This window comes from Podarcis pityusensis (genome assembly GCF_964106645.2).
Source record: "Podarcis pityusensis genome assembly, chromosome: 7".
In the NCBI taxonomy this organism is placed as follows: Eukaryota; Metazoa; Chordata; class Lepidosauria; order Squamata; family Lacertidae; genus Podarcis; species Podarcis pityusensis.
Window position 1 is genome coordinate 67537813 of NC_138031.1, and position 11849 is coordinate 67549661.

The 11849-nt window shown below is 45.5% G+C and overlaps 1 protein-coding gene across 1 annotated transcript in view; it reads right to left on the reverse strand.

The window, feature by feature from the left end:
* Positions 1-1386: 1386 nt before the first annotated feature.
* The window catches only part of LOC308481838 (uncharacterized protein), a 39622-nt gene continuing 29159 nt past the window's right edge, over positions 1387-11849 (reverse strand). The window contains exons 19-24 of the mRNA XM_081014547.1: positions 7479-7649; positions 7096-7233; positions 5361-5478; positions 5107-5249; positions 3467-3634; positions 1387-2490 (exon numbers count right to left, since the gene is read on the reverse strand). Of these exons, the coding sequence (XP_080870673.1) occupies positions 2086-2490; positions 3467-3634; positions 5107-5249; positions 5361-5478; positions 7096-7233; positions 7479-7649 (1143 nt within the window). The 3' untranslated portion in view covers positions 1387-2085. The remainder of the gene's footprint in view (positions 2491-3466; positions 3635-5106; positions 5250-5360; positions 5479-7095; positions 7234-7478; positions 7650-11849) is intronic.

Sequence of the window (11849 nt, forward strand, 5' to 3'; positions counted from 1 at the left end):
TCTACGGCATATCTAACAATCCTGGATAGCAGCGGGAAATGGTGCTGGAATAAGGGAATTTCCCACCAAAAAAGGGAAGGTTGACAGCTCTGCGTTCGTCTACCAACACTATACGATTGGTTAGAACGTGCCTTGTAACATAAAATGTGTTAAACCCAATACATAACACTGATTTATTGCATTTCCTTGGTAGTGAGAGAGGTTGTGTGTGCGGGGAGCCTAAGGTTATCCCACCAACACGAATGTCCAGCAACAAATACAACCTGAAAAAAGAGACGACACACGTACTTCTGTCAACCAAGGAACCACAATGATCTTAGGGTGAGATCACTTTGAGGTGTATGATATAGATATGCAGGCTTGAATCTTTCTGGCCATGGTGAGTGTTGTTTTTTTTTTACGGACATGCTGGGTGAAGGATGGGAACATCCAGTCTGATTTTTTGATGACTGCAATATTCTCCGGAAAGATTGGGTAAGCTTGTACAGTTCAGAGGAATCTCTGGGTATGTGGTGATTAATCTGTGGACTATTCCGGAGAAGTGTTGGGATTTGGGTGTCCTGCCCATAAGAGTGTGTTTATGAGGAGTGTTGAAGGAGTCCCATCTCTTCAAATGAAAGCACTGTGGGACACTATTTGATCTACTGAAGGTGACCAGATTGTTGTTAATCATGTGGGGAACCTGGGTAATAAACGATATTCATGCCTTCAATTTGTTGCCCAATACACACAATTCCGATGCCTAAAACAAAAGTCAGACTACCTGGCTGAGATTATCATGCCCTGTTAGAACCATGTTGAGGCCTGAGAAGGAGATCCTGCTATAGTTTCTAAGACCATTGCTATTGGGAAACGAGGACGGTTACCAGTTAGGATTCTGACCCTGGTGATGCTGTGTTGCAACTGAGTAAGGTTAAGCATAACGGACAGCTGGTGCATAAATGCAGAGGGCAAACTTCTAATGCCTGAAATGCAAGCGAACCATGAGGAATCAGAAGTACCAGAATGTGCCTATCAGTGATGCAGAAGGAGAACTCAGAGCACGATGCTTGAAGAAAACACGTATAGGAACATGAACCATTTCTGCAGAGCAGAGACTTGACTCAATTAGAACTTGTCAAAGGACGTTCTCCCAGAAGCCTCTGGATTTTGCATGCATTTCCCATACTATCCCAACTGGTCCGGAATATATCCTCCAGTTTGGAACAGGTTCTGTCTAATTGCTCTTTCTTTGTACTAACCAGCTGGTGAGATGATGAATATATAAAATAAATAAATAGAGTGTTGTCAATTATTTCAATGCAAGTGGGCTGCACTCCGTGTCATGTGGCACAGGGAGAGAAGACAAGAGCTTTAAAAAAACTACTGTTTTGCACAGTGGAAATATAATTTTCAAAACTACATTTATTGCTTTAAAATGCATGTTTTATAGACAATGATGACTGGCATTTAGAGAATTAAGAATGTGATGCTGCACACTTGTGTACAGAGACAGATTTGGGCAACAGAAGGAAGGCAGAAAAGCTTATAGAGATAATGTCTAAAACAGCATTAGGCCTCAATGTGATGCCTGTGGTATTACAGCCTGCTCCTAAGCATTTATATTCAGATTGCCAACCTTTTTGGAACATTGAGGAAATTTGGAATTTTGAGAAACTGCTATGGGCGCCAGTCACAAAATGGCTGCCATGGGGCGTGTGGCATGACACAAAATGGCTGTTGGCAGAGGAGAGAAAGAGAGGCAAAGCTGGTGTCAACATTAACTTGGCAGGAAGTTGTCTTATGCATTTTTTATTTTTGAGAGTGTGTTTACCATGGGAGGTACCAGTGGGTTCACTGCACTGGCAACCCTATTCTATGACGAAGAGAATCTGCCAACGAAGAAAGTGCTTTTTGTTGCCTTGAAGATGAAAGGGTGGTTTGCTTCTAATTTTATGGGATGCTGAGATGACCTTATTGCAACGGTGGCTGCTGAGGCAGCTGCTGCCTCAATGCCCTCTTCATTGCTCTCCACAAAGGACTTGTGATACACCTCTGACAAAGCCAAGTCACTTTTCTTTGACATTCCTGAGAAGTTAGCTTGCTTCAGGGAGAGCAAAACCTACCATAGAAGAGAAGGCTTTGTGTTTTGTTGTGCCGAATGAAGAAGAGAAAGGGATGGTCGGCTGTGACACAGGGCACAATCCTAGCACACCGCTTAGTCATTACAGCAGCAGTAGCAGCAGCGGCCTCAGTTCCCTCTTCGTTTACCTCTACAAAGGATTTGTGAACAACCTCAGACAAAACCAAGTCATTGTTGGGAGACATCCTGGAGAAATCTGCCTTGCTTGGGTCAAACGCCTCAGCCATTCCCATGCTGCTCAGAACAGGCTTCAGGTCGTATTTTTCCTCCAGTTTAAATTTGGGTAGAGACAGCTGAACTTCAGTTAGGTCCATCTTCTCAGGGTTAATCCAATCCTTCAGTTTCTCATAGGTCATTTCTCTCTCCAGCTAAAATAAGACAAACACAAGGCATTCAAGGAAAAAAGGAAATCCTGGCTGCATATAAAAATCCTCACATTTCTTACATCAAACCATTTTCACTGGATTCACAGTGACTCAAATGACTCCATGTACATCACTTAAACAAACTTGTTTCACAATTGCCCTGTCTGTCCGGGTAGAATTCCTTTCTGCTCAACTTGCTTTTATGCCTTCCATCTTTCTGAATAAGACAGAACACTGGCAGACTTAACTATGCTTATAGAAATATAAACAGCTATATTACACATATATTGCTCCTTCTGGGGTAATTTATCCACCTTTGGTTCTCCCCACCCTGTACTCAGCTCTCACCTGTGGCTCCTAGAAGCTGTCAGCATGTTGAACAATGTTTATAAATTGTATACCTATATTTTAGCTGAATTAAGAAAATTCTCCAAACTATTATACAGTATAGTAATGGACCTAAAAGGTATCTAAAGCCATTTGCACATGCAGAATGCAGGCACCATATATATAGAAATGAGCAAACCAGTGATATTTTAGGGAGCAGGCTGGCAGGCAGGACCCATTACTTACATTATAGGAGCCTATACAACACAAAACACTGTTGCTGTGTGTAGGTTTTATTTTATTTGTTTTTTATCTTATATTTTGGAAATGTACATCTAGTTTTTTCCTTTACATTTTTTTGGGGGCCCCAAAAGAGTGGGACCCTAAGCTATAGCTTGTTTAGCTTATACGTAAATTTGGCACTGACCCCAGGGAGGTCATTTCGGCGCTGCTGGCATGGTGGTTTGACTTCACCCCTGGAGGCACACTCCATTGTCTCTCGAGACAGATGCCAACAATATAATAAGTTACACTGGGCACTTGGAAGAATCATGTAGAAGCTGGAAGCTAGAATGCTCTCGTCATGTACCAACAAGGGCAATTTTTATGGGCAAGAATTTAGATGGTTTTATTCTCAGCAACAATGCCTCACCTTTTCCAGGCCTGTAGAATTATCTGCAATCTCATCAGGAAGCAGGATGATCATGCTGAGCTCGTTATCAACATAAGGAATCTCGATAATTTTGGTGCGAAGTTCCGATATCCATGTCATGTTGAATTTAGCTTTCTTGAACATCATCTGCACCGGTTTGCTTTCATTCTGCAAATGGAGAAGAATTTCGTTTTAAGCATACAGTGGTGCCTCGCAAGACGAAATTAATTCGTTCCGCAAGTTTTTTCTTCTTGCGAGTTTTTCGTCTTGCGATGCACAGTTTCCCATAGGAATGCATTGAAAATCAATTAATGCGTTCCTAGGGAAACCGCTTGCCAGGCTGGCGGTGCGGAGAAGGGCTTTTCTCCCCACCGCAAGCCTTCAGGACAGGTACGGGAACAGAGGGGAAGGCGCGCAGCGCTTTCCCTCTGTTCCCGGGGCTTGCGTGGGAGGAGGGTTTTTCCTCCCCACCGCCAACATTCAGAACAGCATTCTGAATGTTGGCGGTGGGAAGGAAAACCCTCCTCCCACCCCAAGTCTTCAGGAAAGCCATCCGATGCCGGGCGGCTGGAGAAGGTGTCCCCCCCGCATCGGAGCTTCGTTCCGATGCTGGGGGGAGGCGTTCCCCCCCCGCCCGGCATCGGAGCTTTGTTCCGATGCCGGGCGGCGGGAGGAGGCGTTTCCCCCCCCCCCCCGCCCGGCATCGGAGCTTTGTTCCGATGCCGGGCGGCGGGAGGAGGCATTTCCCCCCCCCCTGCCCGGCATCGGAGCTTCGTTCCGATGCCGGGCGGGGGGGGAGGAGGCATTTCCCCCCCCCCGCCCGGCATCGGAGCTTCGTTCCGATGCCGGGCGGGGGGGAGGAGGCGTTCCCCCCCGCCCAGCATCGGAGCTTCGTTCCGATGCCGGGCGGCGGGAGGAGGCATTTCCCCCCCCCCGCCCGGCATCGGAACGAAGCTCCGATGCCGGGCGGGGGGAGGAGGCATTTCCCCCCCGCCCGGCATCGGAACGAAGCTCCGATGCCGGGCGGCGGGAGGAGGCATTCCCCCCCCCCCGCCCGGCATCGGAGCTTCGTTCCGATGCCGGGCGGGGGGGAGGAGGCGTTCCCCCCCCGCATCGGAGCTTCGTTCCGATGCCGGGCGGGGGGGGGGAGGAGGCGTCCCCCCCGCCCGGCATCGGAGCTTCGTTCCGATGCCGGGCGGGGGGAGGAGGTCCGAGGACAGTGGGGAAGACGCGCTGCGCTTCCCCGCTGTCCCGGAGATTTCCCTATGGGCTTTCGTCTTGCGAAGCAAGCCCATAGGGAAATTCGTTTTGCGAAGCGCCTCCAAAACGGAAAACCCTTTCGTCTAGCGGGTTTTCCGTCTTGCGAGGCGTTCGTCTTGCGGGGTACCACTGTATAATCTTTTCTATTGCTCTATTGCATTGCTTGAGCTGCTCTGCATCTTGTTTACTGTTCATCCTCTGTTGTCTCTGCAAAAGAATGTCCTTAGGACATGGTGGGAAGGGAAATCCGTGCTGGTCAACTGATGAAAGAAAAAAACAGAAGGAGGGAACACTCCAAATATCACAATGTATGTAATTTAATCAAAACGATAAAGACTGTGTGCTCAGTGATGTGCTTCACATTATTTCCCACCTCATACCTTGCTAATTTTGAATGGCTTTTCCTCAGTGTGATCTTTGCGGAACTGATTTGCCCAGTTTCCCTTGAAATAGATAGCATTCACCAAGACCAGCCTTGTACTGGAGTCAATTAGTTCTGGGGCGAGCAGATTTTGGATTTTACCTTGAAAAGGGATTAAAGAGTGTTTTAATAAGTACATATTTTTTAGACACAAACTCATATTTTAAGTGGTGAAGCTCAGACAATATGGAAGCCCAAGAATTTGCTACTCACTTGCTGTCTGTTCTTCCACCCAATTATTAATGTATTTCCTGGAATCCTCTGATGCTTTAATGAAGTCTAGTTTCTCTAGACCTGCTCGATAGAATTTCTGGCTGGAGTCTATGAATGACTTAAACAAATATGTTTCAGAATTAAAAGCTATATATGGATCTGTATATATCATATACACACAAACTTTGATTTCATTCAGGTTTTGTCCCACAGAAAAGAGGGGGAGAGAAGGATGTTTATTCCATTTTCATATACTAAAAGATGTGAAACACGTATGCAGATGCTTAATTTAACTTCAGTTGATAAGAAAAAGCTCATGGCATGTGTAATAGATTCCTATCAGCCAAAACAGATAAACTGAACCTGACCCAAACAAACTTCTTTTGCTCAAGAATACACATAGCAATCCTTGTCCTATTCTTATATATGAGAGTCCTACATGAAAGGTCCTTATGCAGGATGCTAAATGCTTACCAAGATTTGCCCCTGTATCAATCCTGCTCAATGCAGGCGGATAATGAATTCCAATGTGGCGTTTTTTCCTTCCATTCCTCTATGGAGGAAAAAACGTTACGTAAGCCATACTTATTTGTCTCCAAATTTGGTTACTCTTTGGAAAGTGCCAACTACCTGTTGTATTACAGTTGTTTTTTTAATGTAATTATCATCTTGGCTTGATCTAGCAAAAGCTCCTCTTAGTCTAACATTCTGTCCCTGGAAGCTCACAAGCATGCCATAAAATTAACACACACTTCTCTATAATGGCCTGGATTCAAAGGCCCATAAACAGATGGGGAAATGCAGCAGTGCTGGTCTGTGAACTCTTTGTGCAAACGCTGGGGGACTTTGCCTTCCAGGTCCCATGGCAGATTACAACAATTCAAAATTCTGTACGTATTACATATATTAAAAAGTCACAGCAATGGCCTGGGTCCTGAAAACACATAGGCCATAGGGTAAAGAGGTGCATCTTCAGAGTGGCCGACGAGACAGTATAACACCCGTCCTGAAAGACCTACATTGGTTCCCAGTGTGTTTCCATGCACAAGTCAAAAGTGTTGGAGCTGACCTTTAAAGCCCTAAAAAGCCTCGGCTCTGTATAGTTGAAGGAGCATCTCCACCCCCATCGTTCAGCCTGGACGCTGAGGGCCTTCTGGTGGTTCCCTCCCTGTGAGAAGTGAGGTTACAGGGAACCAGGCAGACAGCCTTCTCGGTAATGGCATCTGCCCTTTGGAACGCCCTCCCATCAGATGTCAAGGAAATAAACAACTATATGACTTTTAGAAACATCTGAAGGCAGACCTAGGGAAGTTTTTAATGTTTGTAGTTTTCTTCTGTTTTAATGTTCTGCTGGGAGCTGCATAGAGTGCCTGGGGAAACCCAGCCATATGGGCAGGGTATAAATAATAAATAGTATTACTATCATTATTATTATTATTATTATTATTATTATCCCAGCTAATGTCCTGGTGCCAAGTAAGGACATGGAAAAAGAGAAAGAAATGAATCTATCCACCAAGTAGATTGGCTGGCACAACCTGCCACCTGGACTCAAGCTGATCACTGCTGCTAATTCAAATGTCCCTTTCAGTTTGATAGAAGGTTTTACTGGAAAGTACAGAAGGGATAGTGAGTGCTTAGCTGCGTTTCTGATCTGCGACAGAACACAGTTCACTATCTGAACAGAGACCACCACTTCCTGTTCTCTAACATATTTGTAAACCATGTAACTTACTGAAATAAACTCATAGGATGTTTCTCCAAAGAGCCTGTTGGCTAGCCTAAGCAAGTACTTGGTGTCTGGCTTGTTGATTTCAGAAATAAGTTTCTCGTATCCCTGGTGAAACTCGACGTCGTTGGTCACAGACAGCACCTGTAAGATGATAAATGGTTAACGGATAATGTTAAGTACAGTAATTTAAATACATTTATCTACGTACTCCTTAAAAACTGTATTAGTTGAAAAATCCATGCCTTTCAGCAAACAAGAGAGTGAAATACTGTAAATGCATATTTCAGCCTGACCTGCTACAGAGAAAAAGATGCACCATGCATGCCTCATTTAAGAGTCAAAACTCAAGCTCCCCGCTCCCCTTAATAGTAATTATCTGGATATACCTTTGCCATTTGGGCTGCAGTGTTCCCTGCTGCACCCAGAGAAACCATCGTCAAAGCAGAAGAAATGCTCAACGGAGAAAAAAACACGTTCGCTGTATTATCATTTTGACTTAGCTTCTTGAACAGATTGAGGGCAAAGGCACTGTTTGCTGCAGTGAGGCAGTCCATGTCTTATAACCTACAAAAGAAGCACAGAGAAGACAGTCATCCAATTTGTCCGCTCGGAGGTCACTTTTACAAGAAAAAAACCAAACCTAAGAATTTGTTTTCAGATCCCACACGTATCCAAATACATATCAACCTGTAATTCCCATGCTGGAACATGTTCATGCTCTCCAAAATGCCACCCACCCACCGTTTTCTGGTGTGGGGGAGGCTGCAGCCCACAGAGGATCTGTCAATCACATGCTACATTTCTTTAGATGAAAGCAATGGCCAGCAGACAGTAATATGCAAAAATGCCCAGGAGGAGAGTAACATTTGCCCTCACTTGATTTCTAAGAAGATCAGCTTTAAATTAAAAGTCTATTGCATCTTATATGCCACATTACCCCCTTTGGGACATACAGTGGTACCTCGGGTTAAGTACTTAATTCATCCCGGAGATCTGTTCTTAACCTGAAACTGTTCTTAACCTGAAGCACCACTTTAGCTAATGGGGCCTCCTGCTGCTGCCGTGCTGCCGCCGCTGCACTATTTCTGTTCTCATCCTGAAGCAAAGTTCTTAACCCGAGCTACTATTTCTGGGTTAGCGGAGTCTGTAACCTGTAGCGTATGTAACCTGAAGTGTATGTAACCCGAGATACCACTGTAAAAAGAAATGGAGGGAAAGCATCATTTGAGCGCCTGTTGTCCCTCCCCACTGCATAATTCTAGCCTCAAAAACAGGACTATTAAAGCCTCAGGTCGCAGAATTAAGTTAGCAAGCCAACAGCTATAATAGCCTGACTTTCGCAATTAAGTCTATGTTTGATAAACCGTGTCCTGAACGGGATCAAGCTTGCATGAAGTCCTGTTTGATGCTTTTACAACTATATTGTGACTACTGGCACTAAGATGTACAAATCTTTCAAAACTCCTACCAAAATTAGGGCAGGCATGTCCAAAGTCTGGTTAGGGGTTTAATTCGGCCCCTTCTAAAATCCTTAAAAAAAAAAATGCTCAGCAACTTCAATCCTAAAAAAAGCTCAACAACTTTGGTAGGGAAACACAGTATGGAAAGCCGCAGCTATTAAATTTCTGCCTGTGTCGTGCAGCTGTTCAAAGGACAGAAGTGTGCACAGAAGTGCATGTCCCACAGGTGACAACACCCTGAGACCCTCCCAGATTAATTACTTCCTCAACAAAGGAAGCCCCAGACAACATCAGGACCCACGCCTTTCCTTTAAAAGACACGCAACAGGTACAAATGGCACCCCAAAGAGAAGAGGACTGTACCGGGAGAAATGCGCGCGGCTGTTACGCACGGATCGCAGGAAGGGCTCCGGCTGCGAGCAAAGAGAGGCACCGACTGGCGACGGGAAACCCGAGTAGGAGGTACAAAACCATCCCGTCCTGCCAGGGGAGGCGCTCCTTCCTGTGACTCAGCCCCTGACTCAGCCGCTCTCCAGGAACCTAATAGGGTGGCGAGGCGGGGGGGGGGGAGGAGCCGCAGGCTCGAGCCCCCCAAGTTTGCTGCCGGCTTCCATTGCCACTGAGCATGTGCAGAACGGCTCGCACATGCCCAAGAGGAGGAAACGAAGCCGCTGCCCGTTGCCTTTGCCGGGCGGCACGCCTTTTTCCCCATCGCCGCCTGCTTTTTCCTCGGAGCAGGAAGGTGGCGCTCCGAAAGCGCAATTGCGCCCTGCTCCGGTTGGTTGTTGGCGCGGCAGAAGTAATCCCCGCAGGCTTACTCCCGAGTAGCGGCGCCTAGCTGCGCAAACCCGGGGAGCCTGATATTAATACAAACAATGCAGTTTATAGGGTAAAGCTCATATTCTTTTACTTAGTGTCGGCGTCGCTTGGATAGATCCTCTTTCTATACGCTGATAGTTAAATGTTCGGAAAAAGTCAGAAGCCCAAGGCAGTATAATTTCCTCAACTAAGTTTATTCAACATTTGTCAGTGACAACAGCTCACTCATAGGAATACAAGAACCAAACTGACTGGACAACACCATAGTAGTCCCCAGCATGAACTGACCGTTGACAGTTTGACAGTTCAAAGAGCATGCGCTTACTGTGGTACCTCTGGATGCGAACGGGATCCGTTCCGGAGCCCCGTTCGCATCCAGAAGCGAACTCAACCCACGTCCGCACGTGCGCGATTCACGATTCGCCGCTTCCGCGCATGCGTGTGATGTCATTTTGACCGTCTGCGCATGCGTGAGCGGCAAACCCGGAAGTAACATGCTTGTTACTTCCAGGTCACCGCAGCTCGCAACCCGAAAATACTTATCCCGAAGGTACTTCAACCCGAGGTATGACTGTACTTGCCATTAGAATGTTAGTCTACCAACACTTCTATGATTTGTTAGAACGCGCTTTGAAACATAAAATGTGTTAAGCCCAATACATAACACTGATTTATTGCATTTCCTTGGTGGTGAGAGAGGTTGTGTGTGCGGGGAGCTAGGGTTATTCTACGAACACGAATGTCTCCCAACAAATGGAATTGATCCCTAGAAAATACAACCTGAAAAAAGAGACGATACACGTACTTCTGTAAACCAATGAACCACTATGACCTTCGGCTGAGATCAGCTTCTTTGAGGTGTATGATACAGATATGCAGGTTTGAATCCTTCTGGCAATAGTGAGTGTTGAAATATCTTTTTCCTGGGCATACTGGGTGAAGGATGGGAACATCCAGTCTGATTTTTTGAGGACTGCAATATTCTCCGGAAAGGCTGGGTAAGCTTGTACAGTTCAGAGGAATCTCTGGGTATGTGGTGATTAAACTGTGGACTATTCCGGAGAAGTGTTGGGATTTGGGTGTCATGCCCATAAGAGTGTGTTTATGAGAATTATGAGGAATGTTGAAGGAGTCCCATCTCTTCAAATGAAAGCACTGTGGGACACTTTGATCTACTGAAAGTGACCAGATTTTTGTTAACCATGTGGGGAACCTGGGCAATAAATGATATTTATGCCTTCAATTTGTTGCCCAATACACACAATTACGATGCTTAAAACAAAGGTCAGACTACCTGCGTGAGATTATGATGCCCTGTTAGAACCACGTTGAGGCCTGAGAAGGAGATCCTGCTATAGTTTCTAAGACCATTGCTATTGGGAAACGAGGATGGGAACCAGTTAGGATTCTGACCCTGGTGATGCTGTGTTGCAACTGAGTAAGATTAAGCATAATGGACAGTTTGTACATAAATGCAGAGGACAAACTTCTAATGCCTGAAATGCAAGCAAGCCGTGAGGAATCAGAAGTACCAGAATGTGCCTATCAGTGATGCAGAAGGAGAACTCAGATCACGACGCTTGAAGAAAATACGTATAGGAACATGAACCATTTCTTGAGACTCGAGTCAATTACAACTTGCCAAAGGACTTTCTCCCACAAGCTTCTGGATTTTGCATGCATTCCCAAGTGCAGCATAGTGTCTCAACTGGTCTGTAATATATCCTCCAGTTTGGAACATGTTCCATCTAATTGCTCTAGCTTTCTACTAATCAGCTGGTGAGATGATGAATATATAAAATAAATAAATAGGAGTGTTGTCAATTATTTTAATTGAAGTGGGCTGCACTCCGTGTCATGTAGCACAGGGAGAGAAGATAAGAGCTTTTAAAATACTATTGTTTTGCATAGTGGAAACATACCACATTTTTTCGTGTATAACACGCCCCCATGTATAAGATGCCCCTTTTTTTGGTGGACTCAAAATTTAAAAAATTGGGGGAGATTGCCCAGAATTGTTGAGCTTTTTTGGGGGAGGATTGGAGGATTGCCAAAGTTGTTGAGCTTTTTTGGAGGGCCATTGCCCATTGCCCACAGTTTTTGAGTTGTTTCGGGAGAGGGGGTTTAACGATAAACACTCACCCACCGGAACAACGAAAACAACCACTCACACCGCAGAAGAAAATCTTCTGCCCGCATGCCGAAAGCAACAGCAAATCGCCTGCCCAGTTGACGAGGCAGCACCAAATTAAGAGCAGCCCTTGATGCAGCAACCAATAATCAGCCAAAATGGCCGCTGAAATGCTCCGTGCCAGCGACCAATCCCATGTCCCCACTCAGCACTACCCATGTATAAGACGACCCCCAATTTGAGAGATTCTTTTATCTGAAGAAAAGCTCATCCAATACACGGAAAAGTACAGTAATTTTCAAAAATAAATTTATTGATTTAAAATGCATGTTTTACAGACAATGATG